Source organism: Pungitius pungitius, chromosome 11, assembly GCF_949316345.1.
Source record: "Pungitius pungitius chromosome 11, fPunPun2.1, whole genome shotgun sequence".
NCBI lineage: Eukaryota > Metazoa > Chordata > Actinopteri > Perciformes > Gasterosteidae > Pungitius > Pungitius pungitius.
Window position 1 is genome coordinate 12,225,225 of NC_084910.1, and position 23,958 is coordinate 12,249,182.

At 41.3% G+C, this 23,958-nt stretch overlaps 3 protein-coding genes across 4 annotated transcripts; all 3 read right to left on the minus strand.

Moving 5' to 3' along the window:
• LOC119198045 (serum amyloid P-component-like) lies at positions 1-2,718 on the minus strand. The gene is made up of 5 exons (XM_037454872.2): positions 2,670-2,718; positions 2,389-2,443; positions 1,025-1,127; positions 634-931; positions 1-480 (listed from the first exon to the last, which is right to left on the minus strand). The coding sequence occupies exons 2-5, from the start codon at positions 2,441-2,443 to the stop codon at positions 262-264; spliced, it is 675 nt and encodes a 224-aa protein (XP_037310769.2). The 5' UTR covers positions 2,670-2,718; the 3' UTR covers positions 1-261.
• Positions 2,719-3,943: 1,225 nt separating this feature from the next.
• Positions 3,944-5,923, minus strand: LOC119198044 (C-reactive protein-like). Of its 2 annotated transcripts, none has more exons than XM_037454869.2 (5): positions 5,801-5,923; positions 5,531-5,585; positions 4,863-4,965; positions 4,472-4,769; positions 3,944-4,329 (listed from the first exon to the last, which is right to left on the minus strand). In XM_037454869.2, exons 1-5 carry the CDS (start codon positions 5,906-5,908, stop codon positions 4,111-4,113), a joined length of 783 nt encoding a protein of 260 aa, XP_037310766.1. In that variant the 5' UTR covers positions 5,909-5,923; the 3' UTR covers positions 3,944-4,110. The 2 variants fall into 2 exon arrangements, with proteins under 2 accessions (XP_037310766.1, XP_062421618.1); XM_062565634.1 differs by lacking the exon at positions 5,801-5,923 and adding an exon at positions 5,667-5,754.
• A 680-nt stretch (positions 5,924-6,603) lies between these two features.
• steap4 (STEAP family member 4) lies at positions 6,604-12,217 on the minus strand. Its single transcript, XM_037454602.2, has 10 exons — positions 11,854-12,217; positions 11,473-11,580; positions 11,315-11,385; positions 11,141-11,228; positions 10,054-10,332; positions 9,851-9,945; positions 9,639-9,749; positions 8,714-8,756; positions 8,443-8,607; positions 6,604-7,438 (listed from the first exon to the last, which is right to left on the minus strand). The coding sequence occupies exons 1-10, from the start codon at positions 12,076-12,078 to the stop codon at positions 7,181-7,183; spliced, it is 1,443 nt and encodes a 480-aa protein (XP_037310499.2). The 5' UTR covers positions 12,079-12,217; the 3' UTR covers positions 6,604-7,180.
• Between the last annotated feature and the right edge of the window lie 11,741 nt (positions 12,218-23,958).

The following is a 23,958-nucleotide window of genomic DNA, read 5'->3' on the forward strand; positions in this document are numbered from 1 at the left end:
ATCAGGCACGGCAGACAATCACAGGGGAAGACAGGACTAGGCAGGAAGTGAAGTTACCCAAGAACACAAGAGACATGAGACTACAAAATAAAACAGGAAGAAAACCCAAACCGTGACAATTTCTGCCTCTTGACAAAAATTTTGTCTTCAACCAAGCAATAAAGATGAATCTTATGAGACACTTTTGAAGCACTTTATTGAACATTATTTCAACCCCACTTGATTTGCACAGTTGAAATTGTTGAAGATTTGTTGTAAAGTTTAGTAACAGGCATTTAGTTTATCTTCTACAACAACTTTGCCTGAGATCGCGAACTCCAGCGCGCCCCAGTTGAGCACGTTCCCTGGGGTGAAGTTCAGTTCGTCCACGTACTTATGTATCTCACAGGCGGAAAGAGTGTGGTCCCACATGTGGACATCAGTCATCATGCCAACAAAACTCTGCTTCACATCATACCCTCCTCCATAGGTATCCTGCTCCTGTAGATCACAAATATGGTTTGAGAAACAATTAATGAAACCTAAATCACACAATATCTGTACTGAAATCGAAACTCTAGATACACAACATAAACCAAGGATGAATGTGTTTATTTAAACCATTTATTATGGTGCTTATTAACAAAACTGTACCTGGCCTAAGACAATCATTTTGGATCCAGTGATGGCTGATCCAGAGATGATGAATTTCCTAATTGAAGGTTGTCCATCAAACCACATCTGCACCAGTCCAGACTCAGAGTCCCATGTTGTACAGATTGAGTGCCACATGTTCGGCTTGTAGTCCCAGCCTCCATATTCTACCCTTGCATTCCTAATATGGGGCTGCAGCTCTTTGTTTACATTATCCCAGGCAATCATGAAATCATTGGCAATGCTGCGTGTGGCCAAAGAAAAAAGGCCATGGGTCCTCTTAAGGTCTGTAAAGGACCTGTATTCATCAAAGATACATTATCAGGCGTGATACTTTCCACAGTCAGATATACAATGGGTTGTTCTGTACATTTTGGACATTCAGTTTTACCTGTGACAGACGGTCACAGCACCAAAGCGCTCTCCTGACGCCGTCAGGTTCACTAGAGCTGTGGCGCTTTGTTGTGGGAAGGTGAACATTTTACCAGACAGATCTGAAAAGAGAAGAAAGATCTTGTTGTTTTCAGTATGGATTATTATTTCCAGCAGTGGCGGCTGGTGAATTTTATGGTTGCGGGGGCTAAATAAACATACAAACGAAGCATTCTGGTGCATTCTGACAAAATAATAAAGACAAAATAAAACATTTTCTTACAAAGGCAAATGGGGCCAAGGAAAAAGTTTTTGCCTTGTAGAATTTAGCAAGATCGAAAATCCCCACCCCCCTCGCTCTCTTTGCTCAGTTACGTATGACGCAAGCGCGTAAGTGCGAGCCCCAAATCCTCATTGAAAATGCAATGAAGGCTCGATTTTTGAAAAAAAAAGTTTTAACATGAGAGTCAACGGGAGAATTCTTGGGCAATTTTCCACGTCAATGAATTCTTCCCGAGAGAGGCGGGACTCGCGGCGGGCGCGCGACCATTTGAAACGTGACCTGAATCTGACGAATCTGATTGGACAATGACAGATAATATGTCTAAATCACTGAAAACTACTTTTGCTGTGATAGAATTTGTTGAACCCCCCCCTCTTTCTCCCAGTTGGTGGGGCGTTGCCCAAATCGCCCCTATACACCATCCGCCCCTGATTTCCAGCCATAAGGTGTAACGGTGAGCTGTTGATTAACTACATTATACATTATCTTTGTTATCAACATTAAAATGAAATGGAAGGATATTTGGGATTAAAGTCATCCATCATAGTATAAAAACAGTAACATATAAACCAGTGTCTGCTGAGCTTGCACATTTAAGCATAGCTCAGCACGCCATCATTCAGGATTGTAAGACCATTTTAAAGAAGTAAAACACTTGCAATCAGAATCAGCTCAGAATCAGAATCAGACATGTTTTGCCAGATGTGTTACACATGTGGAGAGATTTGATATGGTGAATTAAATATGATGAAATAAAACAAGATAAAAAATATACAAACAAGATAAGCAACTGTGATGTCTGTACAAAGAGAGACACTACTTAACGTTATCACAAACGTTTTTGTTACGGCTGATCTAGGCTTATATTTTTTTGTTCATGTAAGTTGTCGACATGCATTTTCTTTTGAAACACATAAATGATTGAAAGAGAAAAGAACATCCAGAGCTTTGGTTGTGTCGAGTTAAAACAAATTCCTAACCAGTTATGAAATTATCACAGCATTCAAGTTTGATATTGAAAAATAGCAGTTTTTTACTTCTGTTCTGTAAGATGTGTTACCCAAAGTTTATGTCATTTTATAGAACTGTGTTTTATTTACCTTGAGGAATTGCAGCACATGCTGTCAACATCACCAACAGCAACAAAAACATCATCTGAAGAGGAAATGATACCACAAATGAACTTATTTTATCATCTTTCCTATTAACGTCAACACTTTTGTTTTACTACTATTTATCTATGGTCAATATTTGAATTAACTTTTGTTCCCTGTTCTGTTAGACTGCAAAAAGCCGTTGTAAAAATATAGACAAAATATTTTCAAACAATACAGCAACTTTATATTCCAATATTTTGCAGTTTGTCATCTGCAGATCTTACCGTGAAGTCAGTGTCTGGATCTTGTGAGCAGCATGAACAGGATTGCGAGATATGTACAATCACAGCTTCCTCATTTCTATCTGAGTGTCTCTGTGTTTCCTTCCTTATCTGAAATATACTTTTGCCTCCAGATTCCTGTTGTGTAACAAGCTGCTTTTTGCTTTCCACTGAATTAACAGAATTTCAAATGAAAGTCAATCCTATGTTGAAAGAGTCACATTATTGTGAGTTCACTCCGTGAAGCTGAAGTTTATTTATTGGTTTATTTGATAAGGTAATAAAAGCATTGCTGTAAATATGCCAGAGTTAGCCTCCAGGCTGTTTTTTACCTGTAGTCCCATGAGGCAGATGTGACTAAATAAACTTGAAAACAGAAGATAAGATTATATTTAAAATGTAAAACAATAATAACGCTTTACAATGCATGCACAGACAATGAAAAAATTGAGAATAAAACTGCTATACATTGTCATGTACAAACACGACTTGCAACAGAGGCTTTCAAAGTTAACACACACAATGCAAATTAAAATCAGGGATGACTATGTTAAAACAGAAATGTGGACCAAAAACAATACTATGCTGCAGTTGTTAGACGGAAGAGAAGAAAAAAAGTAAAGTGTGAAGTAGTAAGTAAGAAAGAATGAATCACTATAGAATTTAATTTTTTTTCTTGTTTTTACTATTTGTAAAAATGAATCTGTTCACATATTGGTTTGAATTACTGATTTATAGCTGCAAGGGTATAATAATGACTTACATAGTTCCATAACAAGTATGAGTTGTGTTTTGTTAAATAACACGTCTTTATTTCAAATGAAGCTGCTCACGTACATTAAAGGTTGACCTCTCATGACCACCACATAACATCTCAGATGTTCCATGTTTTCTGTACCACTTTTGAATGGATAAAATCACTTGATACTTTATAACATCAAAAGCCAATCATTTATCCCACCATGTAAAGATGCACGTGAAATACCCTATAATATTTCAGACGTTTATTGTTAAAAATAGAGAGGGATGTATTGTAGACGAAAAGTGATCACTGTACCACTGTCATATGACCCATGTTGAGTGAAGGGACACAATACACAACTGACCTTGTGCTCCCGTCAAATTGTTGCTGAGATGACGACATTTGTCTTCCTGCTTTGCTAAAGAGGCTCATCAACTAACTAATTGTATTATGATCCATCCTTCTTAACTAAACATTTAACTGTGTGCATCTCTCTCAGAAACCACTTGCATAAATCACTTGACAAGCCCCACTCTGCACATGTATGTATTGATTTATTGTCTTCATGCATATAAAAACATCTTGTGTTCAACCAAGCAATAAAGATGACTCTTATGAGACGCTTTTGAAGCACTTTACTGAACATTATTTCAACCCTACTTGATTTGCACTGTTGAAATTGTTGTAGTTTTGTTGTAAAGTTTAGTAACAGGCATTTAGTTTATCTTCCACAATCACTTTGCCTGAGATCGCGAACTCCAGCGCGCCCCAGTTGAGCACGTTCCCTGGAGTGAAGTTCAGTCCGTCCACGTACTTATGTATCTCACAGGCAGAAAGAGTGTGGTCCCACATGTGGACATCAGTCATCATGCCAACAAAACTCTGCTTCACGTCATACCCTCCTCCATAGGCATCCTGCTCCTGTAGATCACAAATATGGTTTGAGAAACAATTAATGAAACCTAAATCACACTGAAATCTAATCTCTAGATACACAAAATAAACCAAGGATGAATGTGTTTATTTACACCATTTATTATGGTGCGTATTAATAAAACTGTACCTGGCCTAAGACAATTATATTGGATCCAGTGATGGCTGATCCAGAGGTGATGAATTTCCTAATTGAAGGTTGTCCATCAAACCACATCTGCACCAGTCCAGACTCAGAGTCCCATGTTGTACAGATTGAGTGCCACATGTTCGGCTTGTAGTCCCAGCCTCCATATTCTGTCTTTGTATTCTTGATATGGGGCTCCATCTCTTTGTTTGTCTCATCCCAGAAAATCAGGTACTCATTGGCAATGCTGGGTGTGGCCAAAGAAAAAAGGGCATGGTCTCTCTTAAGGTCTGTAAAGGACCTGTAGGCATCAAAAATACATTATCAGGCGTGATACTTTCCACAGTCAGATATACAATGGGTTGTTCTGTACATTTTGGACATTCAGTTTTACCTGTGACAGACGGTCACAGCACCAAAGCGCTCTCCTGACGCCGTCAGCTTCACTAGAGCTGTGGTGCTTTGTTGTGGGAAGGTGAACATTTTACCTGACAGATCTGAAAAGAGAAGAAAGATCTTGTTGTTTTCAGTATGGATTATTATTTCCAGCCATAAGGTGTAAAGGTGAGCTGTTGATTAACTACATTATACATTATCTTTGTTATCAACATTATAAAAAAATTGTGATAACACATGGGATGATTTTTGGGATTAAAGTCATCCATCATGGTATTAAAACAGTAACATATAAACTAGTGTCTGCTGAGCTTGCACATTTTGAGGGAGTAAAACACTTGATATTATGTCTTGTATAAAGAGAGACACTACATGACACAAATGTTTTTGTTACAACGCTTTTTTCTTCGTTTGCTGTTTCGACCGGTCTGTATGTTTTTTGTTCATAAAGGTTTTCGACGTGCATTTCCTTTTCAAACACATAAATGATTGAAAGAGAAAAGAACATCCAGAGTTTTGGTTGTGTCGAGTCAAAACAGATTACTAACGAAACAAAGGATCACTGCATTCAAGTTTGATATTAAAACAAGCAGAGTTTTTTACTTCTGTTCTGTTAAATGTGTTACCCAAAGTTCATGTAATTTTATAGAACTGTGTTTTATTTACCTTGAGGAATTGCAGCACATGCTGTCAACATCACCAACAGCAACAAAAACATCATCTGAAAAGTAAAAGATACAACAAATGAACTTATTTTATCATCTTTCCTATTGACGTCGTCACTTAAATTTGCTAGTATTACTCTATAGTGAACTCTTTTGTTCCCTGTACTCCTAGAATGAAAAAAGCTGTTGGAAAAATATAAACAAAATATTTTCAAATAATACAACAACTTTATATTCCAATATTTTGCAGTTTGTCATCTGTAGATCTTACCGTGAAGTCAGTGTCTGGATCTTGTGAGCAGCATGAACAGGATTGCGAGATATGTACAATCACAGCTTCCTCATTTCTATCTGAGTGTCTCTGTGTTTCCTTCCTCATCTGAAATATTCTTTGGCCTCCAGATTCCTGTTTTGTAACAAGCTGCTTTTTGCTTTCCACTGAATCAACAGAATTTAAAATGAAAGTCAATCTTATGTTGAAAGAGTCACATTATTGTGAGTTCACTCCGTGAAGCTGAAGTTTATTTATTGGTTTATTTGATAAGGTAATAAAAGCATTGCTGTAAATGGGCCACCAGGCTGTTTTTATCTCTAGTCCCATGTTGCAGATGTTACAAAATAAACTTAAAAACAGAAGATAAGATCACATTTAAAGTATAATACTGTACAAATAAAGTAGCAACACAATTTGTCTTCCTGCTTTGCCAAAGAGGCTTATCAACTAACTAATTGTATTAAGTTCCTTCTTTCTTAACTAAACATGATACTGTGTGCGTCTTTCTCAGAAATCGCTCCACTCAAACTTGGAACCCCCCCCCCCCCTCTCTCTTTCTCAGTATCCACTCGTATAAATCACCTGACAAGCCCCTCCCTCTACGTGTCCTCTCCTCAATGAAGCGATGAGACCCTGTAGTGACTGGGGAGAAGCCTGAAGATCAGAGCAAATGTTTGAGAGGAATGAACCCTGGAGAGGGATCAGACCGGGACGACTAGACAGAGCACACGCAGCTCTGCGGGGAGACACTCCGATTGAGTGAGCTTTCAGACTGGAATGACATACGGTATATACGGGAGAGAGAAAAGGGAGGCATGACATTTGTGTTTAGTCGCGCTTGCGTTTATTTAACAATTGTTCAATTTGCCATACAGCAACATTAATAAGAAAGATCCAATAATAACGATTTAAAAAACAATATAAAGAATATAAATCCATATACTGTAGAGGAAGGTTGAAGAGAAACTCTTGAGTAATAATGTCTAACTGTTGCTTCTGATGTTTCGTGAAATGCAACAAAGTCAGTTAAGGACTGTAAATATTCTGGATGTACATTTGTATTTGTGAAATTATGAATGACTGGTATTGGAATGCTGTGTGCCTGCAATACTATTGAGTATATATGTATTTCGAGGGTACTTAATTAGCCTACACGGTGTCATTGTGTCATACACTATTCACAAAATTAAACAACTGCAAGAAGATTACCCAATGAGAGCCGGCAAGGAGTTTCAATCCTTTCTCTTTGCCAGTGCAGGTTCTTGGATCTTTGACCTCTTAAACAGTGAGCCTGGGTTACCTGTGGACTTTGAAAAGCCAATGGCCATTGTGTCTGCGTTTTCTTGCCCCGTTGTTTTGTGTGTGTCATTTCAGTCTTCATGTGAGCAGTGCTCTCGCACTCGCGTCCTCTGGATCTCTCCTCTCCCAGCCCTGTCGAATGCGGGTGAGGCTGCGGTCGACGCAGGGCAGGAGGAGCAGCAGCTTCAGCACAATCAACACGGAGGGCACCACCAAAGAGAGTAAGTAGGCTGGAGGGGTGTGCCATTTGTAGGCATAGGACTGAAGGAACTTGTCCCAACCGTACAGGTAGGTGTGAAAGGTACAGAAGAACACGGTAAGGTATCCCAGCTTGGACTGAAAGAGAGAAAAAACTGTGTGAAAGGCTTATTGACTGAAAGACGCTGATGGACATTTACAGGGACATTTTTTTCACCTAAACATGTGCACACACACAGGTGTTTCCACTTCTGACAAGAGAACATGCACATTCACACTTGCAAATTAACAGGCAAGTATGTCCATTCCATACACATTATAACTACATCTCAGGACTGTGGTGCTAATATTAACCCCCCCCTCCCCCCCCTCCCCAAATTACTATATGAATAACTTAACATTTAAAGCTTTGCTCTAACTCTGGCTTGAAAAAGGGGAAGTGTGTGCAATGGGAAATTAAGATTGACAAGATCCAATTATTGAATTTAATTATTTTAGGATTTCCTTTTCGATTGGCAAAACTATCGTAGAACACATTTTGATTAGATTAGCCAATGGGAAGTTGGAAGCAGCTATCTAGCCCGAGGCAGTGTTTGCACACAGACTGTGACCTCATAGGTCGTAGATGGAATCTTGGAGAATGGACATCATGGGAATACCGTTACAAATATGTTTTTCCTGTTATGTGCAGCTTTCCAAGGCCACAGTGTAGTGAGATAATCAGATGTCCTGAATAACTATTTTACATTTAATTTTGTCGTTGTATTTATTTTCTCAGGGGGTTGCTCGTGGAATATGATAGAAATGTCTGGAGAATGACCAACGGGTTTGTCTGCCATTCCATCTTCCTTCTTTGTGTGTGTTTTTCTGGCTTTAAAAAGTTGTAAAACTATGTTGTACAAACACTCACACACACACACGTGTTTAATGGAAAAGCTTGCTTGGGAACTGTAATAAGAAATCTCACATTCCTCCAGCTGCAACTGCCAATGATTTTCAAGGTAAACAAGATGCAGCACAAGAGGAGTTCTGTCATGTGTGTCTATAATGGTTCCCTTTGAATCAGTAGACACACTGAGGCTCACACACTCTATCACATACATCACAGATCAAATGTCACAGACAAACATGTCGCTATCTACCTGTACGAAGCTGAACTCTCTCCAGCTGAGAGCATTGCTGACGGAAGGGAGAGAAGTTATTCCCAACAGGAGAAACAGGCCAAATCCCAGAACCCCCATAGAGTAGTACGAGTCAGCACGCCAGGCCATGGTGGTGTCAAACACTGACGTTCTGTTCTCCTTGATCTTAAAGTAACAGTAAACGAGACCAACTTTATTTGAAGAGTACTGAATTAGGCAAAAGTATGTTAATTGATTTGGTTGTATATGAATAAGTGCATTTTTTTCTAACCTGAGAGATGGTACTTGCAGATAACCTGAATCTCACATAATATCTAGGGAAGAAAAGGACAAAAAGAAACCGTCATCAGGCCTAATTATCTGTGGTCGGAGTTACCATGACATCGTTTGTGGTTTAGCATTATAACTACCAACTAATTGGTAATTGGGCTGCATTTTCCTCCAGGTCATTTTCAGTCTGTGTGCTACAATTTATGAGTCAGAGTCATATCGCTCTTTCTTTCACAAATTGTTTTCCACAATTCCTTAATTTTATCTTTATGTGTTATTTAACACTCTAGATTTTAAAAACCCAACCACATTCAATTTAAACTGTAGCCTTACATCTTAGTTTAAAGTGCTTCTAAAAGACTCGCAACAGCAATTACCTAATTCTTAAGAAGCTACTGCCTGTAACACCGCAGAAAGTAACTTATCAACTATTTGGAGCCAACTATCAACATCACTGAACTGACTGTTGATCAAAAATACAAGTATGAATAAAGATGGGAGGGTCTAAACTAAGGTCAATGGAAATCCTGCCATCCTCTTCCATTCCACCGCAGCAATAAACAACCTACTGCAAAGAACTTTCCTTTTCTTTCTGTCCTTTATTCGTGCAGTCTGTAAGCACATTACAGATTAATGAGGGTATGCAACATATTAGAAAACCTCTCAGCACAAATAATAGTTTCCAAAATGATGCATATATTTATGTACAAGCTAAACATTAAAACCGCCATGAACGTAGAAGTAATGCAAGTCTTTAAATTGGATTAGCTTTAGCTATGTGTTCCTGATAAAGTGGCAAAGGACTGCAGTTGAAATTGCAGTGATAATTTCAAGCTCAAAGCTGTCATAATTTGTATTTGTTGACAACAATAAAAGGAAAATTCATTCGGGGAAGCGGAATGAGGATGTGTGCAAATGTTGCATACCTTATGGGGATGATGAGGGTGTAAATCACATGTAGAAAAGCAAAGCCCAGAGCTACCAGCCCAAGCTGTTTTCTGCACAGCATCCAGCGATCCAACCAGTCAGGAAAACGCCTTAAACAAAACATTCTTTGATTTGTAGGGCTCCATAAATTACTTTCGCATGTGTTCTCTACAGGCAATGACTATCGGTAGATCCATTTTTGAAGTCTGACCTGTATTTGGTTCCTCTGTAGAGCTGAAGAAGGGCAGCTATGACACCAGGCACGTAACACAAAGACAACATGATGAGAGACACGATGGGGAACACCTGAAGGATGGGGGATGAACACAGACGTGATTACTGAGAGGAAAACGTATTAAAGTTAGTTACTTTCTAAGTGGAAGTGATGCTAATTTACTAGACAGACTAGTATACCCTGTTGGCTAGGGACACCATGATCCTGAAGGACATGTCCTTTCCCTGGTCAATGTATGTGTAGACGACCTCTCTGATGAGCACATAGAAGAAGAACGAGGCGGTGAGGCCGACGGCCACGCGTAGCGGCAGCCTCCACTCTGGGAAAAGCTGCAGGGGAAAGTCCTCCAGCTCTCTGGCTGCTGACAGAGACCCTCTATCCAGAACCGTGAAGCCCAGTTTGGTGGCCACCTCTGCTACTGCCTGCTTCCCCTCATCACTGTTTCCACACAGGTACACCTGGAGCATGAAAACACATGAAATCATGGTATTTAAAGCACTCAAGATGCTCCTTGTTAGAGGAAGATGTCTTCATCATTTCATATTTATGCATTTACAGTATGTTAATGCATGATTGTTTTCACTCTAGAGGAACACTCAAGTACCTCTAAAGCCTTTCTGTATGAAATACTCAATTTAATTGTAATAAAGCATGTAAAAACACCAATGCTCAGTAAACACCAAATGGATGGTGTTGGAAGTGTTCCTAATAAAACAACTCACACCTACAGTATTATGTGTTTTTCACCTCCCTCAAGGATTGCGCAACCGGATCTAAATAAATTGAATGAAAAGCCCACATACTGGTGCAGCGTTGCGGTGCAAAGCAATCGCACAAAGCATGATATGGCAAGCTTAGCTCTAAAAGACACTGTGGAGTTAATTGATTCAAGGATACATCAGAGAGGGCATTCACAGCAAAGACACATGGCCGACTCTTCAGATTGGGCTTCTTTTTACTTCAATTTTGTTTGTTCAAAACTTCATAATGTTAATAATTTTAATATAATTTGGACTGAAATGCTTTTCTGTTTGAAGGAGACTATTATTTTATTGTATTGGTAAATGCCCTGCTGTGTTTTACACATTAGAGAATTGTGAAATTGAGAACATTGTTATTGGAAAATAATGCATTCCTCAATTGCAAAAGAAGAACATCTTTTTTTGCAATTTACAGTGTCAAATATATATATATATATATATACTACCAATATGCAACCAAAACATTTTCTCAACAGATCTGTTTAATAAAAAGCACATTCAGCACCTGTCTATTGGCATCTGAGGGTCCATTCTGCAAGGCCCAGGCGGACAAGGTGTTAAATGCTTTCACCACATGAGCTCCAGGAACCAGCCTGATAAACAACATACAAATTTAATGTTCGAGATTTCTCAATATTTTGGGGAAATCACATTATAGTGGTCCCTGATTTCCTCTTACCTCTGCAAATACTCAGCATTGGCCTCTGGGTATAAATTCTTCTTGAGGTTGTTGCTGACATCCACGAGCACCTTGCAATCAATCAATTAACGGAGCGAATGAAAAAGAAGACATCAACCAACTGCTACGCTATTTTTAGGCATCTGACAATGAGGTACCTTATTCCTGAGTTGAGGTGCAAGTTTCTCCAGGAAGTCATAGTGTTCTCTGTGAATACAAATAAAAACCACAGCAGCTGACTGAGCTGCTTCCTCGTGGCCCTTTGCCTGCACAACATACACAAACCACATTGGGAGAACATCACACGGGGCAATCAAAGTGTGTTGAGTGAAGCACATATTGGACAGATGAAAACAAGATGAGAACAACATGTGAAGACACCAATGAGAACACATTATCGGTCAACTTCTAAAACCTGATAACATTAGTCCCTTTTACCAACAGTCTTTTGCTTTGCACTTGACACACATCTGAACAATCAAACGGGTTGGACAGGTTGAACCCTTGAGATTAAGAAGACGTCATGGACTGGTTAGTACCTGAGCTCCCTGAGGCAAGGGGCCACAGCTGTGAGGTCTGCGGCTGCCGTACACCACCCTGTAGCCCGACTGCAGCAGGCGCAGGCCCAGAGAGCGCCCCAAGTCCCCCGTCCCCAAGATACACAGCAGCTCCGGCTCAGGGGCAGCTGCTGTGCCCAGAGGATGCAGCGACACGCTCTCAGTCTTCACTTCCTTTGACGCGTTGCCCTGTCCGTCAGCCGACATGGCCACAGTCTCACACAAACAACGATGGTCGCTCCGGTAGGAAAAAAAGGTCTCAGCAAATCGACTGTCTGCCCCTCGAGCCCGCGTGTCTCCGCTTCTAACTCAGAACTCTTTTCACTGACAGATCTGTCAGGCTAGAGTTTGTTTTTGTATTGGCCCAACCCCCCCAGGGCGCTGCCTAACTGGGAAATTCCATTAAGGAGGGAGGCCCATCTTTCCTATGGTGTGAGGGAGAGTTTAGTTAGGTAATATTTCGGAAAAGTTATAACGATAGCCTTATTCTGGGAAATTATTGGATCAACTCTAAGATTATGCAACAGTGGAAACACATGTTCATTTCAGTGTGCCAAAAGAAACACGTAGAGAGGACAGCGGAATTCCCAGTTAATTTGGAGACATCAAGTAAATGAAATAGCATAAGAAGCTCTGACTGGCACAGTTTAAAACAGATTAATTTCATTTTATCTTAATGTTAGTTTCAAAAGACCAAATGTATGGCATATTTAGATAGAATTAAAAAAAACATATTAAAAAGAATCAACCCCGAGACCTGTGGCCTGGATTAAGTGTAACTCAGAAAACAATGGGATTATCTAACAGTTTACTCATTCCAGCTCAAACACATTAGCGGGATAGTTTTGAGGTCACAATATGCACACACAGTGTGCTGGAATGCTCCCAACCCCCTCCTCTTCTTCCCTACATTACCTCCAGACATTACCGTGAAATTCACGTGCCCTACCAAGGTCATAATTACTTTGACATGTGTGCAAAACAAATTCTTCTTCTTATGAGAGGGAGGCTATTTTTCGTGCACCTGCAGTGTTTGAACATAATCCTTATAATCAGTCACTGGTATCATGGTCAGTAGAGGTCCTCCCTCATTCATGTGAGTAGGCAAACCGCCGCTTACAGTCTAATCTTGTTTTGATCCAGTGTGTGGTTCAGGTTTTCGGCCAGATAACTGAAGTCTGAGTGCAGCCCTTCTTATTCACCCAGAATAGCTCCAGTGTTCAGGGTTGAGGTGAACTTGGTGACCTGACCTACACTGTCACTACTCTCTGCTCCACTACCTCCCGAAGTGGCCAGTGCGCGTTTGTGTGAGTCTGTATGAGACACAAAATTATGAAACTGGCTGTCTTGATGAATTAAAAATATAATAATAATACTATCAGCAAATAGAATAAAAAAAGATTTCAAGTTGAATGTACATCTGACGGGTCCAAGTTATTCATGGTGTAAGAGCCATATTTGCCTTAACAAGATGTGTTTATTGTTTTTTATGAAAATGTGTCAAGGCTCCTTTAAGTTTTTTAGCTGATGACGTCATAGCTCCAGTCGAGGTTTATCAGTCTGTGGAGCTATACAGTTTTTTGACCGTTGTGCCAAGTCGAGCACTGAATGTTCATTGTATGCAAGTAAATCTTTATAAAACGAAGTTGCTGCCTACTTTCATTACGCGTCAAGCTCACGCCCCAAAACACGGACTGTTAAAAGTAGTGGTAATATCGATCCACGAGGACGGAATCAAGATTGCCGCTATATTCGAGTCAAAAAACTTCGCTCACACTGGAAAGAAGAAAGGATTATCATGCAGAATAAACCCTTCTACATGGATGAAGACCAAGTCAGAGCCTTCATAAAGAATGATGTAAGTTACTGAGGAAGATATTGATGAGGATTTCGCCACTAACTTGACAGTCAGAAAGCTGAACTGCACGAGGTGCTAGCTTATTTTAGATGCTTCGGCATGGAAATGCTGCGTCCCACCTAACCCGGCTTAAGCTAGCTAACGTGGCTCGTATGATGTGGAGGCGGTGAATATAACTGGAACCGCCACCTCTGGGAAATTGGTGCACACTGAAAGACGCTGGCTTTTAATGAGAAAACGGATCGTTTTGAAGCAAATGCAGACGATTTTGTGCACTAAGTGACGTAGCAGAGCGGCGCAATTGCCATGGATGATTCTAACCACAAGAGGGCGCCAAAGCCCACTGAAAAGGCTTCGGATGACAGAATCAGCCGGCTTATTGGAGCCCGAAGAGGTAAACTATCTCAACTTACAGCCATGATGAAAACTATTGAAAACCTTAAAATTGATGGCACAGATGTTACGAAAGTGGAAGAGATGCTCAGTCAGAAGTTTTGCAAAACGTTCACAGAGTTTGAGGATGTTAATGCTGAAGTGGTAGCTTTATTGGATGAAGATGAAGGTCAAGCAGATCAACATAATTGGTTTGAACCAAGATCAGCACCCATAAGAGACTTTGTGGAAAATACTGAAAACTGGTGTTCTGCAATGTGGAAAAAAGTATCGAAGCAAAACAGTGACACTGGAAATAATTTAGCAAATGAATCTGACCAATGTGATGTTAATGTTGAGGACAGCGTCTCTCAAGTTGGAAAAGAAAGACGTCGTAAGAGTAAACACGGCTCATCTGTGAGCTCTAGCGCAGTAGCTTCATCTGTAACCACAGGCTGCTCAGTGCGCCTTAAGGAAGAAGCAGAGCATGCAGCATTGATTGCACGCTTAGCTGCGTTAAAAAGGAAGCAATCACTTGAATTTGAGGAAATGCAAATAAAGGCTAAATTGGAACAACTAAACATTGATACTGCTATTGCGGAATCCAGTGCAAAGCTTAAGGTGCTTGAAGAGCATGACAATGCCAAGGAAAGAGCCAGCAGTCATACATCGAAGAAATCTTCTCAAAGTAAGAAAGGAAACCATGATCATGATCCCCATCTACCAGAGAACAATGAAGGCGGGCTGTATCAAGTTATGCAGAGGCAAAATGAGATCACTGCAATGCTTGTCAAGCAGCAGACTATGTCTTACCTCCCTAGCAGGGACATCCCAGTGTTTAAAGGTGACCCTCTTACTTACAAATCCTTCATTAGGGCTTTTGATCATGCTGTGGATAGCAAAATTGACGGCTATCAAGACAAGCTTTACTACTTGGAGCAGTATACCAGTGGGGAACCACAAGAGCTTGTTCGCAGTTGTGAGCATATGTCAGCAGAAAGAGGCTACTCAGAGGCCAGAAAGTTACTACAAAAACATTACGGAGATGAGCTGAAGATAGCCAATGCATATATGGACAAGGCATTGAAATGGCCTCAGATCAAACCAGAAGATGGTAAAGCATTAGGTGCCTATGCTCTTTTCCTGATTGGTTGTAAAAACACTATGGATGATATAGAATACATGGAGGAAATGGATAATCCTACTAACATGCGAGTTGTCATTTCAAAGCTTCCCTACAAATTTAGAGAGAAGTGGAGAACGACGGCATTTGACATCCAAGAGAGAGGAAGAGGACGAGCAAGGTTTTCTAACCTAGTGGACTTCATTGATCGGCAAGCAAAGGTGGTTCTGGATCCTCTTTTCGGAGTTGTGGTGGAGAGCTACCAAGTAACTAAGGAAAAGGATAAAACTATGAGAGAAAGAAACATCAGGAAAATGGGTCAAAACGAAAGCACCTTTGCTACAGGTGTGCAGGACACAACCTCAAGTACCAGCAGCCCAGTAAAAGATGTTTCTACAGCTTTCCAAAAACCATGTTTATTCTGTCAGAAGAACCATGCCCTATCTGTCTGTAATAAGATTAAAGATCTGACTAACAAAGAACGGATAGACTTCCTGAGGTCTAAAGGCCTTTGCTTTGGATGCCTTACAAAGGGGCACCTTAGTAAAAATTGCAAAAGGAGAATGACGTGTCAGACCTGTTCTCAGGGCCACCCAGACATACTCCATGTCATTAAAGAATATGCTGCAACGGAAGGAGTTGAAGAGAGCAACGTTATCTCAAGTGCCTGTGTGTCACTGGATCAAGAGGTTTGTGGAAGCACTGGGGCTGGAGAAGGAGAGTGTGTTCTAGCTGTGGTACCAGTAAAGCTGAAATCCAGAAAGAGCGAGCAGTATGTAGAGACATACGCCTTCATAGATCCTGGGAGCACTGCAACGTTTTGCAGTGAAGAGCTACAAAAAACACTAAACCTTAAAGGAAAGCGCACCCAGTTTCTTCTCGACACAATGGGTCAAGACAAGTCTAACGGTCACAAATTGATGAATAGTTATGTCCTTTCAGACTTAGAAGTGTGTGGTATTGAAGAAAACACGTACATTGAACTGCCAAAGGTGTTTACACACAGCCACATCCCAGTAAAGAAAGAAAACATCCCACAACAGGAAGACGTTTCACACTGGCCTTATCTGAAAGACGTGCGTCTTCCTCGCATTGAAGCAGAAGTCGGTCTACTTATAGGTGCCAACATCCCAAAAGCCATTGAACCATGGCAAGTCATAAACAGTGAAGGTGAGGGACCTTATGCAGTCAAAACTGCCCTTGGATGGCTGATAAATGGGCCTCTTAAAAAGGATGAAAACCTCAAGACAGCCAGTGGTAAACTGCAAAGCTACACCGCTAATCGCATCTCAGTGGTGGAAATAGAAGAATTGCTAGTGAAGCAGTACAATACAGATTTCCCAGAAAGAAGCTGTGAAGAGAAGGATGAGTTGTCTCAAGAGGATCACCAATTCATGCACCTTGTTACGAGCTCAGCAAAGATGGTAGATGGACATTACTGCATGAGGTTGCCATTGAGAAATGAAAACCTCAGAGTGCCAAATAATCGCTGCATTGCTCAGCAGCGGGTTGATACTCTGAAGAGAAAACTCAAAAGAAATCCAGAATTCCACGAAGATTACAAGGCCTTCATGAAAGGCATTATTGAAAAAGGGTACGCTGAGAAAATACCCACTGAGCAAATCAATCGTCAGGATGGCAGGGTGTGGTACATTCCTCACCACGGGGTGTACCACCCGAAGAAAAAGAAAATAAGAGTGGTCTTTGATTGCACTGTTAAGTATCAAGGAATGGCCCTAAATGAACAATTACTCCAAGGACCTGATCTCACTAACACGCTTGTTGGTGTCCTGTTAAGATTCAGGGAGCACCCAGTTGCACTTATGGCAGATATAGAGTCCATGTTCTACCAGGTGAAGGTCCCGGAAGAAGATGGAGATCTGCTACGGTTTCTGTGGTGGCCGGAGGGTGATTTGGATGGCAAAATTGAGGAGTTTAGGATGAAGGTTCACCTTTTTGGTGCCACATCTTCACCTAGTTGTGCTTCCTATGCTCTAAGAAGAACTGCAGAAGATGCAAAAGAAGTGACCAGCGCAGAAGCCGTGAAGACTGTGCTAAAGAACTTTTATGTCGATGATTGCTTAAAATCAGTGGCAACAAAGGATCAGGCAATAAGTCTAGTACAAGACCTACAGGACTTGTGCTCCAGAGGAGGATTTCATCTGACCAAGTGGGTAAGCAACAGCAGGACAGTTTTGTGTTCCATCCCTGATGTAGAAAGAGTTTCTAAAGTAAAAGACATGGACCTCAGCCACAACACACTTCCCATGGAACGTGCCCTTGGAGTTCAGTGGTGCACTGAGACTGACAACTTCAAGTTTCAGATAAATGTGCAAGACAAGCCCGTTCCAAGACGTGGAATCCTGTCCACCGTCAGCTCTATCTACGACCCTCTTGGCTTTCTGGCGCTGCTTATGTTGCCGGCGAAGCTCATCTTGCGAGACCTGTGCAAGAGGAAACACGGTTGGGATGAAGAGATTGAAAATGAACACGCAAAAAGATGGCGTGAGTGGTTGTCAAATTTGGAGATGTTAGCAGGATTCAGCATACCTAGTTGCATCAAGCCAGATGGATTTGGGACGCCACAGTCAACAGAGCTCCACCATTTTGCTGACGCTAGTGAGGATGGTTATGCCACTGCCTCTTATGTTGTGTTAACCAGCCAGGACAACAAGAGACACTGTTCCCTTCTAATGGGAAAGTCGAGAGTGACACCACTCAAACACGTCACAATACCAAGATTGGAACTAACAGCAGCCGTTGTTGCTGTCAAAATGGACCAGAGAATACTTGCCACTCCTTCAGGACAGACAGAAGTGGCACACACTACAGAGGAACTTGATACCAGGAGATATCGTCCTGATAATGGATGAAACCGCCCCTCGCAACTCTTGGATCATGGGTCGTGTAGTAAATACACTACCAGACTCCAGTGGAACAGTCAGGCGAGTTAGTGTGAAAACCAAAACAAACACACTGGACAGACCCATTAACAAACTCTGCCTGCTGAAGCCAGCAGAGTAACCAATTAGACCTTAGGTGGATAAAAGAATGTAAAATATGTTTTGCACATGATTAAGTTTTATGTTGTTATTTAGTATTTCAGATTTGATAATTGTTTTGCAGTCAGCATAAGCAATTAGGGGCTGGAAATGTAAGAGCCATATTTGCCTTAACAAGATGTGTTTATTGTTTTTTATGAAAATGTGTCAAGGCTCCTTTAAGTTTTTTAGCTGATGACGTCATAGCTCCAGTCGAGGTTTATCAGTCTGTGGAGCTATACAGTTTTTTGACCGTTGTGCCAAGTCGAGCACTGAATGTTCATTGTATGCAAGTAAATCTTTATAAAACGAAGTTGCTGCCTACTTTCATTACGCGTCAAGCTCACGCCCCAAAACACGGACTGTTAAAAGTAGTGGTAATATCGATCCACGAGGACGGAATCAAGATTGCCGCTATACATGGGGTTAGGGATTTTTTTTATCTTTGACACATACTGTGCATTTTTCAGTTAAAACTGACCAAGAGTTCATTGCTCTCCAAAGCCAGGCTCAAAGATCAACCAGTAACAGCCCAGGCACGAAAAAAAACAGAGCTCGACCTCAGTGAGAACAACAGATGCTGCAGCTGAACAGTGTGGGTGTAGCTCTAATGATCAAAACAAAACTAAATGGAAGAAGCAATCACATATCAAATGTCATCCCCGGAAAAAAGGCACTCTCAGGCGAGTGTGATGATTGGGCCGTCCAGTTCTCCCGGGATACAACCATTACCATGATTAGCTTTACTCTGCCCAAAATCTGATTGTCTAAGCATAATGTGTGCATTATGCCGCAAGTCTATGCTAATGAAATCTGGTGTGCGGATTGATCATAGAGTAACATGCCGCTTTCAAGATCATTAAACTGTATAAAATCAAAATGCACCATGTTTCATTTAGTAAAGGATTCTGTGCTATTTTTAAAGCGGCTTAAGCAAATATACACCATAACTGTGGCCGTCAAGGAATGTATACTTTGAGTGGGGGAGAGGGAAGGAAGAAGTGGTCGAGGTTTTCTTCACTGAAGGGGTTATCGGAGCATATGCTTCCCAGGTAATGGCCTATCAGATACATGAAGAACTACAGCAATTATTCAGCGGTGAGCATGGCCCGGAGTCATGAATTATTAATAATCTACAGAGGAAAGATTTGTCTCAGAGTGTGATCTGATGTCGAAAGGAAACAGGGAGATGGCATCGAACAAGGGCTGGCTCTCCTGCCAGGGAATGCTTGCACACGGCTGCAGCCGGTTTTGCGGGTTAAGTTGGCTGGAATCTGAGGTGCGACCAAGTCAAGGAGCTGCTGTGCTGCAGGGCAACCGGGGAGAGCGAGAATCATCCCGAGGATATTTGGTACATCGACTTTTCCCTCATCTCATCTCACCTCACCTCCTCCGCACGACACGTCTGCTGTTTGTGTTTTCCTCGAGGCACATAGTGTCCTCACACGAGCCCCCTGTGGGCCATACTTCGGAGGTTGTGTTTTGGTTACGCAGGCTGTGTCTTGACAGAGCCAGAAAGGCCACATAAAAAAACAGGCCTGCTGAAAAACAAACCCACTTGTACTCGCCATTTTCTTGAAACCTAGCTAAGCTGGGAAAGACCCTTTTTTGTGTTTAAATGTGTAGCAAAAGAAAATAACGTCCAGCTGGCTGGTTGGCAGCAGACGTCCTTACTGAAACTTTTCTTGGCTTTGGACTCACTCAGGAACTGTTGTGCACGCTGCGCTGCCCCCACCCGTGTCTCTCTGTCTCTCTGTGTCTCTGTCTCTCTGTGTCTGTGTCTGTCTGTCTCTCTCTGTCTCTCTGTGTCTGTGTCTGTCTGTCTCTCTGTCTCTCAGTGTCTCTGTCTCTCTGTATCTCGCTGTCTCTGTGTCGTCGGTTTACCGTTGCGATCGTTGTAAAGATTTACAGTGAAATCTCCCTACTGACCCCTGCTGCACCGGTGCTCAACGAGCGGCCTGTAAAGTTAATGGGTTAGATCCAATCCTTCCTTGTAACACGCTTCACTACACACACACACACACACACACATACACACACACACACATACACACATTCATAACCTGACTTCCTCGCTTCCTCAGACGCACACCTTCCTTATTCTCTGTCTTCTACAGTTCAGAGCAGCATCGGGACGCGGCCTCAGCTTTATGGAGGCTCTAATGACAGTGGTAATAAAACCTGACCTAGCGAGCTGTAGTCCTGTGGTAACACTGATGTACACAATATTGCAAGGACCCTGGAGATTTGAGACTCTGGATATTGTGTGGATTTATTTGACACCAGTTGGCGTACACAGCGTGATCTACCCACGGCGTGATTCTGTTTGATTACACTTCTTTTTTTTCTTGTGTGTGTCTGGAGGCTAGAATGAAATCTTCCTTACTCTCCTGTTAATGTTTTTGAGGAAGGACAATACATCCCAATGCCGTACTTATTAGCCCACATACTGAAGTGATCCTAAGTCCTCCCAAAGAGTTGCAGATTGGAGGGGAACTATTTTGGGTGCCCGCAAGTAAAAGCCCCATTGATTTTTTATCCATTGACAATGTTCTCTGGCTGTTAAATGCTCCGGGGTATTGTACTGTGTCAACATGTCCACCACTTGAAAGAAAAAACCTGTGTGGGTGTGGTTAACTAAAAGTTTTAATTGTTAACGACTGCTTTTTTATATGTGTAATACTGCACAATGATATTTTGAGCCATTCTCATTGCTCTGCAAAAAAAGCCATTGCAGAGTAATATATATATTGTATTTTGGCATTTAGCTTCTTGGAATAAGCAATGGGATCAGTTTTTTCCTGATCTTTTTTCTCAGGTGGTTTTAAATGGGCAGGGTTTGGTTTGCAAAAGGTTTCGTATTCGTATAAATTATAGACCAAGACAGAACTTGATGTCTGTTGTTGATTTCCCTTAATTAAATATGTTCAAATCAAATAAGCAGACACAAACTCCAAGTGGAATTGTATTTTTACTGTTAATAGTTATTTAATGCCATTTAATTAAAAAATTCTATATTTCTAATATTTTCAAACTTTTAAAATAATGATGCTTTTAACTCCAAAAGCCCCTTTAGATTCAGAGCCAAACATATGCAGCAGTGTATTATGTGGGATGTTCGATGTGTGAGTAACCACGCAGTAGGACTTTAACCTGCTACTCGTGGATCAGGCACTAATTGTTGATGAAATGGAGGAGCGCAGCAGCAGTTACTGGGGCACTAGTTGCAAACGGCGCCATAAAGGAGCACCACTATCAGACCATGAGTTTAAGCAGGGCTTTGGGCGGCCACACTGACTCATTGCTGAGACTCTACTGGTTAGTGCAGCTAGTATATTGCGTCACATGTGAGCGTGGTAGTACACTCAATGGTCTGTCTCTCTCTCTCAATGTCTATACATCCTTTATTTACTATAGTTATGTTAGCGCTGGTTATATTTGAAGACCTGTAATAATACTTTCTACTTCACAAAAAATTGAAATGTTACCCAACATACTTAAACAAGAACTGAAGCTAAAATAACTGGAATCAGCATTAGTCTCCTCAGCATATTTGTACAAGATGTGCTTGAATCATCACATTTCACACATTTTCATTTGCGCAGGGTCACAACTTTTTGAATTTAAATATATTAACTAAGCGAAAAACTAATTTAAAATGATAAAAAATGATGTACGGGATAAATCTACAAGCACCTGAGGATGTCACAGAAACCAGTGACCTTCAGAAGTAAAATGTGACTTCCTCCATGTTGAACTTGACCTGCCCTCCCTTTTCATCTTCACCCCACCCTTTCCTCTTTGTGCGTTTGCGCTTTCCATTTTCCTCCAAATAGCACTCGATCTTACCACCTCAAATACCAGCCTGAAACAGAAGTCCAAACGGCAGTTAATAATTCATCCCTGTGACCACACATTGCTGAATATTTCACTGTGACGGTCGTGTATAATTATAGCTGACTCTGTTTCGGGCTGCCAATCTGCTGGCCCCTTCTCTTGAAGGCCTCCCCCGAGCCCCTCAGGCCTCAAACAATGGTTTCCTCGGCGGTGTCGGCTGCCTATTCGTCTTCCGGAGGCAGCGGATTGCTCCATTACTGTCAACAGTTGACTGGCAAATCAAAATGGTCCTACCTCAAATGGATCAAATAATGACTCACAATTACGGTAAAAAACTGTGTTTCACCAAGCACACGTTCACAGAAAGAATACTGTGGTGTTTAGGAAATGAGATAAAGGAAGCGGTTACGATCCTCACGAGGCTAGTAATGAGACATTATGGGAGTTAATGGGGTTACTGGGATCCGGAGAGCAGAGAGACCTCTGGTTAATGCAGCTACTAACAGGACAGAGACTGAGTGTGTGTGTTTATTGATGGTGGGACAGAACACACACACACATATTCACATGCACACACGCACGTACATGAAAGCTTATCTCAGTGTTCGTGCAGTAGCCGAAAATCATTAGGAGATGTAAACTATGCTTATTGTGATGTCCCCTGTCTGGGTTTGCTTGGGGGAGGAGTGGGGGACGAACACAGGACAGTAAGGTAAAGAAAGCCCCTTACGCTGATGGCAATTTTACACACTTTATTATCCTTGTCAGATACTTTTTAATACAAGGTTGTACTCTGAGTGGAGGAGGCTGGGACCTGTGGATGAACCAAACAAAAGAAAGTAATATAGTAAGAAAACTAGGCCTGTCTACCCATCTCTAAAAACAGAATAAACTGAAAAATGGCTATGAACACTTCTCTAAACTTATTTGGGAAAGGAAAAAAGGCAACCAATAACCTGTGTTTCTAGACAGTAATTGACTACGTGAGAATAGCAATGTTTAGGCCACCCCAGACTCACCTGGGGTCCGTTTGGAGTAGGAGGTTCAACCAACTCTGAGTCAAACCCTAAACTGATTTACCCTGAGATGGGCATCTCTGAGTTTTGGGTTTCAGAACAGCTGTTTAGAGTTGCTTCAATCAGCTCGGAGAAGGTTGACTCGGAGTGGAGGGCGTGCGCTGAAGGCAGCATGAATTGAGCCATCATACAATGTTTTACCATGGCAACGACCACAAACAATTGGTCGGCATACGTCACCCCTATTAATATAACATGAATGCAAGCGTACGACGAGTATGAACCGTAATTGGAAAAAAAAAGAAACACAGCAACAAAAGACAGAGAAACAGTGTGGGAGAAAACTGCTGCTCGGGTCAACGCGTAAGTTCCAATATAGTATTGTCAGTTCATATTTAATGTACACACTAATCATATTCCATACGTTTTACTAATTCCCAGTGGGAAAATTACATTTTTTACCCTCTGTTACAATACACTACAAACAAGCTTGAAATAACACCATGCTCATATTTAGTCACAAAACTGGTACAATGTATTGAACCTATAATGTTTATTAAGGTGCATCCTGTTGATCTGCTCTTTAATGGCTCTCACTGGTTTGTGTCCAGGGAAGAAACACGTTTCAAAGACGTTTCACATTTTCCTCATGGCTCTGCATACAGTAGCTTCACTAATATTCTCCGCATCATCGATGATGTAAAGGAAACTGCCGTTTGCAAAATGAGGTTATGTACATCTTTGATGGACTATGAAGAAAAACGATACCGATCAACAAGCAGTTATCTGGAAATGACAATATATCTAATCGGGGGCCTCAATATTCTCTCCCAACATTTA

Coding starts and splice junctions, on each gene's coding strand:
- LOC119198044 (XM_037454869.2), bottom strand. CDS start 5,908: ATGAGGAAGGAAACACAGAGACACTCAGATAGAAATGAGGAAGCTGTG. Junction 5,586..5,800: donor ATCCAGACACTGACTTCACG/GTAAGATCTACA, acceptor TTTACTTTTCAG/ATGATGTTTTTGTTGCTGTT. Junction 4,770..4,862: donor GCTGTGACCGTCTGTCACAG/GTAAAACTGAAT, acceptor TGATGCCTACAG/GTCCTTTACAGACCTTAAGA.
- steap4 (XM_037454602.2), bottom strand. CDS start 12,078: ATGTCGGCTGACGGACAGGGCAACGCGTCAAAGGAAGTGAAGACTGAG. Junction 10,333..11,140: donor CCTCAGATGCCAATAGACAG/GTGCTGAATGTG, acceptor TTCATGCTCCAG/GTGTACCTGTGTGGAAACAG. Junction 9,750..9,850: donor TACAGAGGAACCAAATACAG/GTCAGACTTCAA, acceptor GTTTTGTTTAAG/GCGTTTTCCTGACTGGTTGG.
- LOC119198045 (XM_037454872.2), bottom strand. CDS start 2,443: ATGATGTTTTTGTTGCTGTTGGTGATGTTGACAGCATGTGCTGCAATT. Junction 1,128..2,388: donor ATGTGCTGCAATTCCTCAAG/GTAAATAAAACA, acceptor TTCTCTTTTCAG/ATCTGTCTGGTAAAATGTTC. Junction 481..633: donor AAATGATTGTCTTAGGCCAG/GTACAGTTTTGT, acceptor TGTGATCTACAG/GAGCAGGATACCTATGGAGG.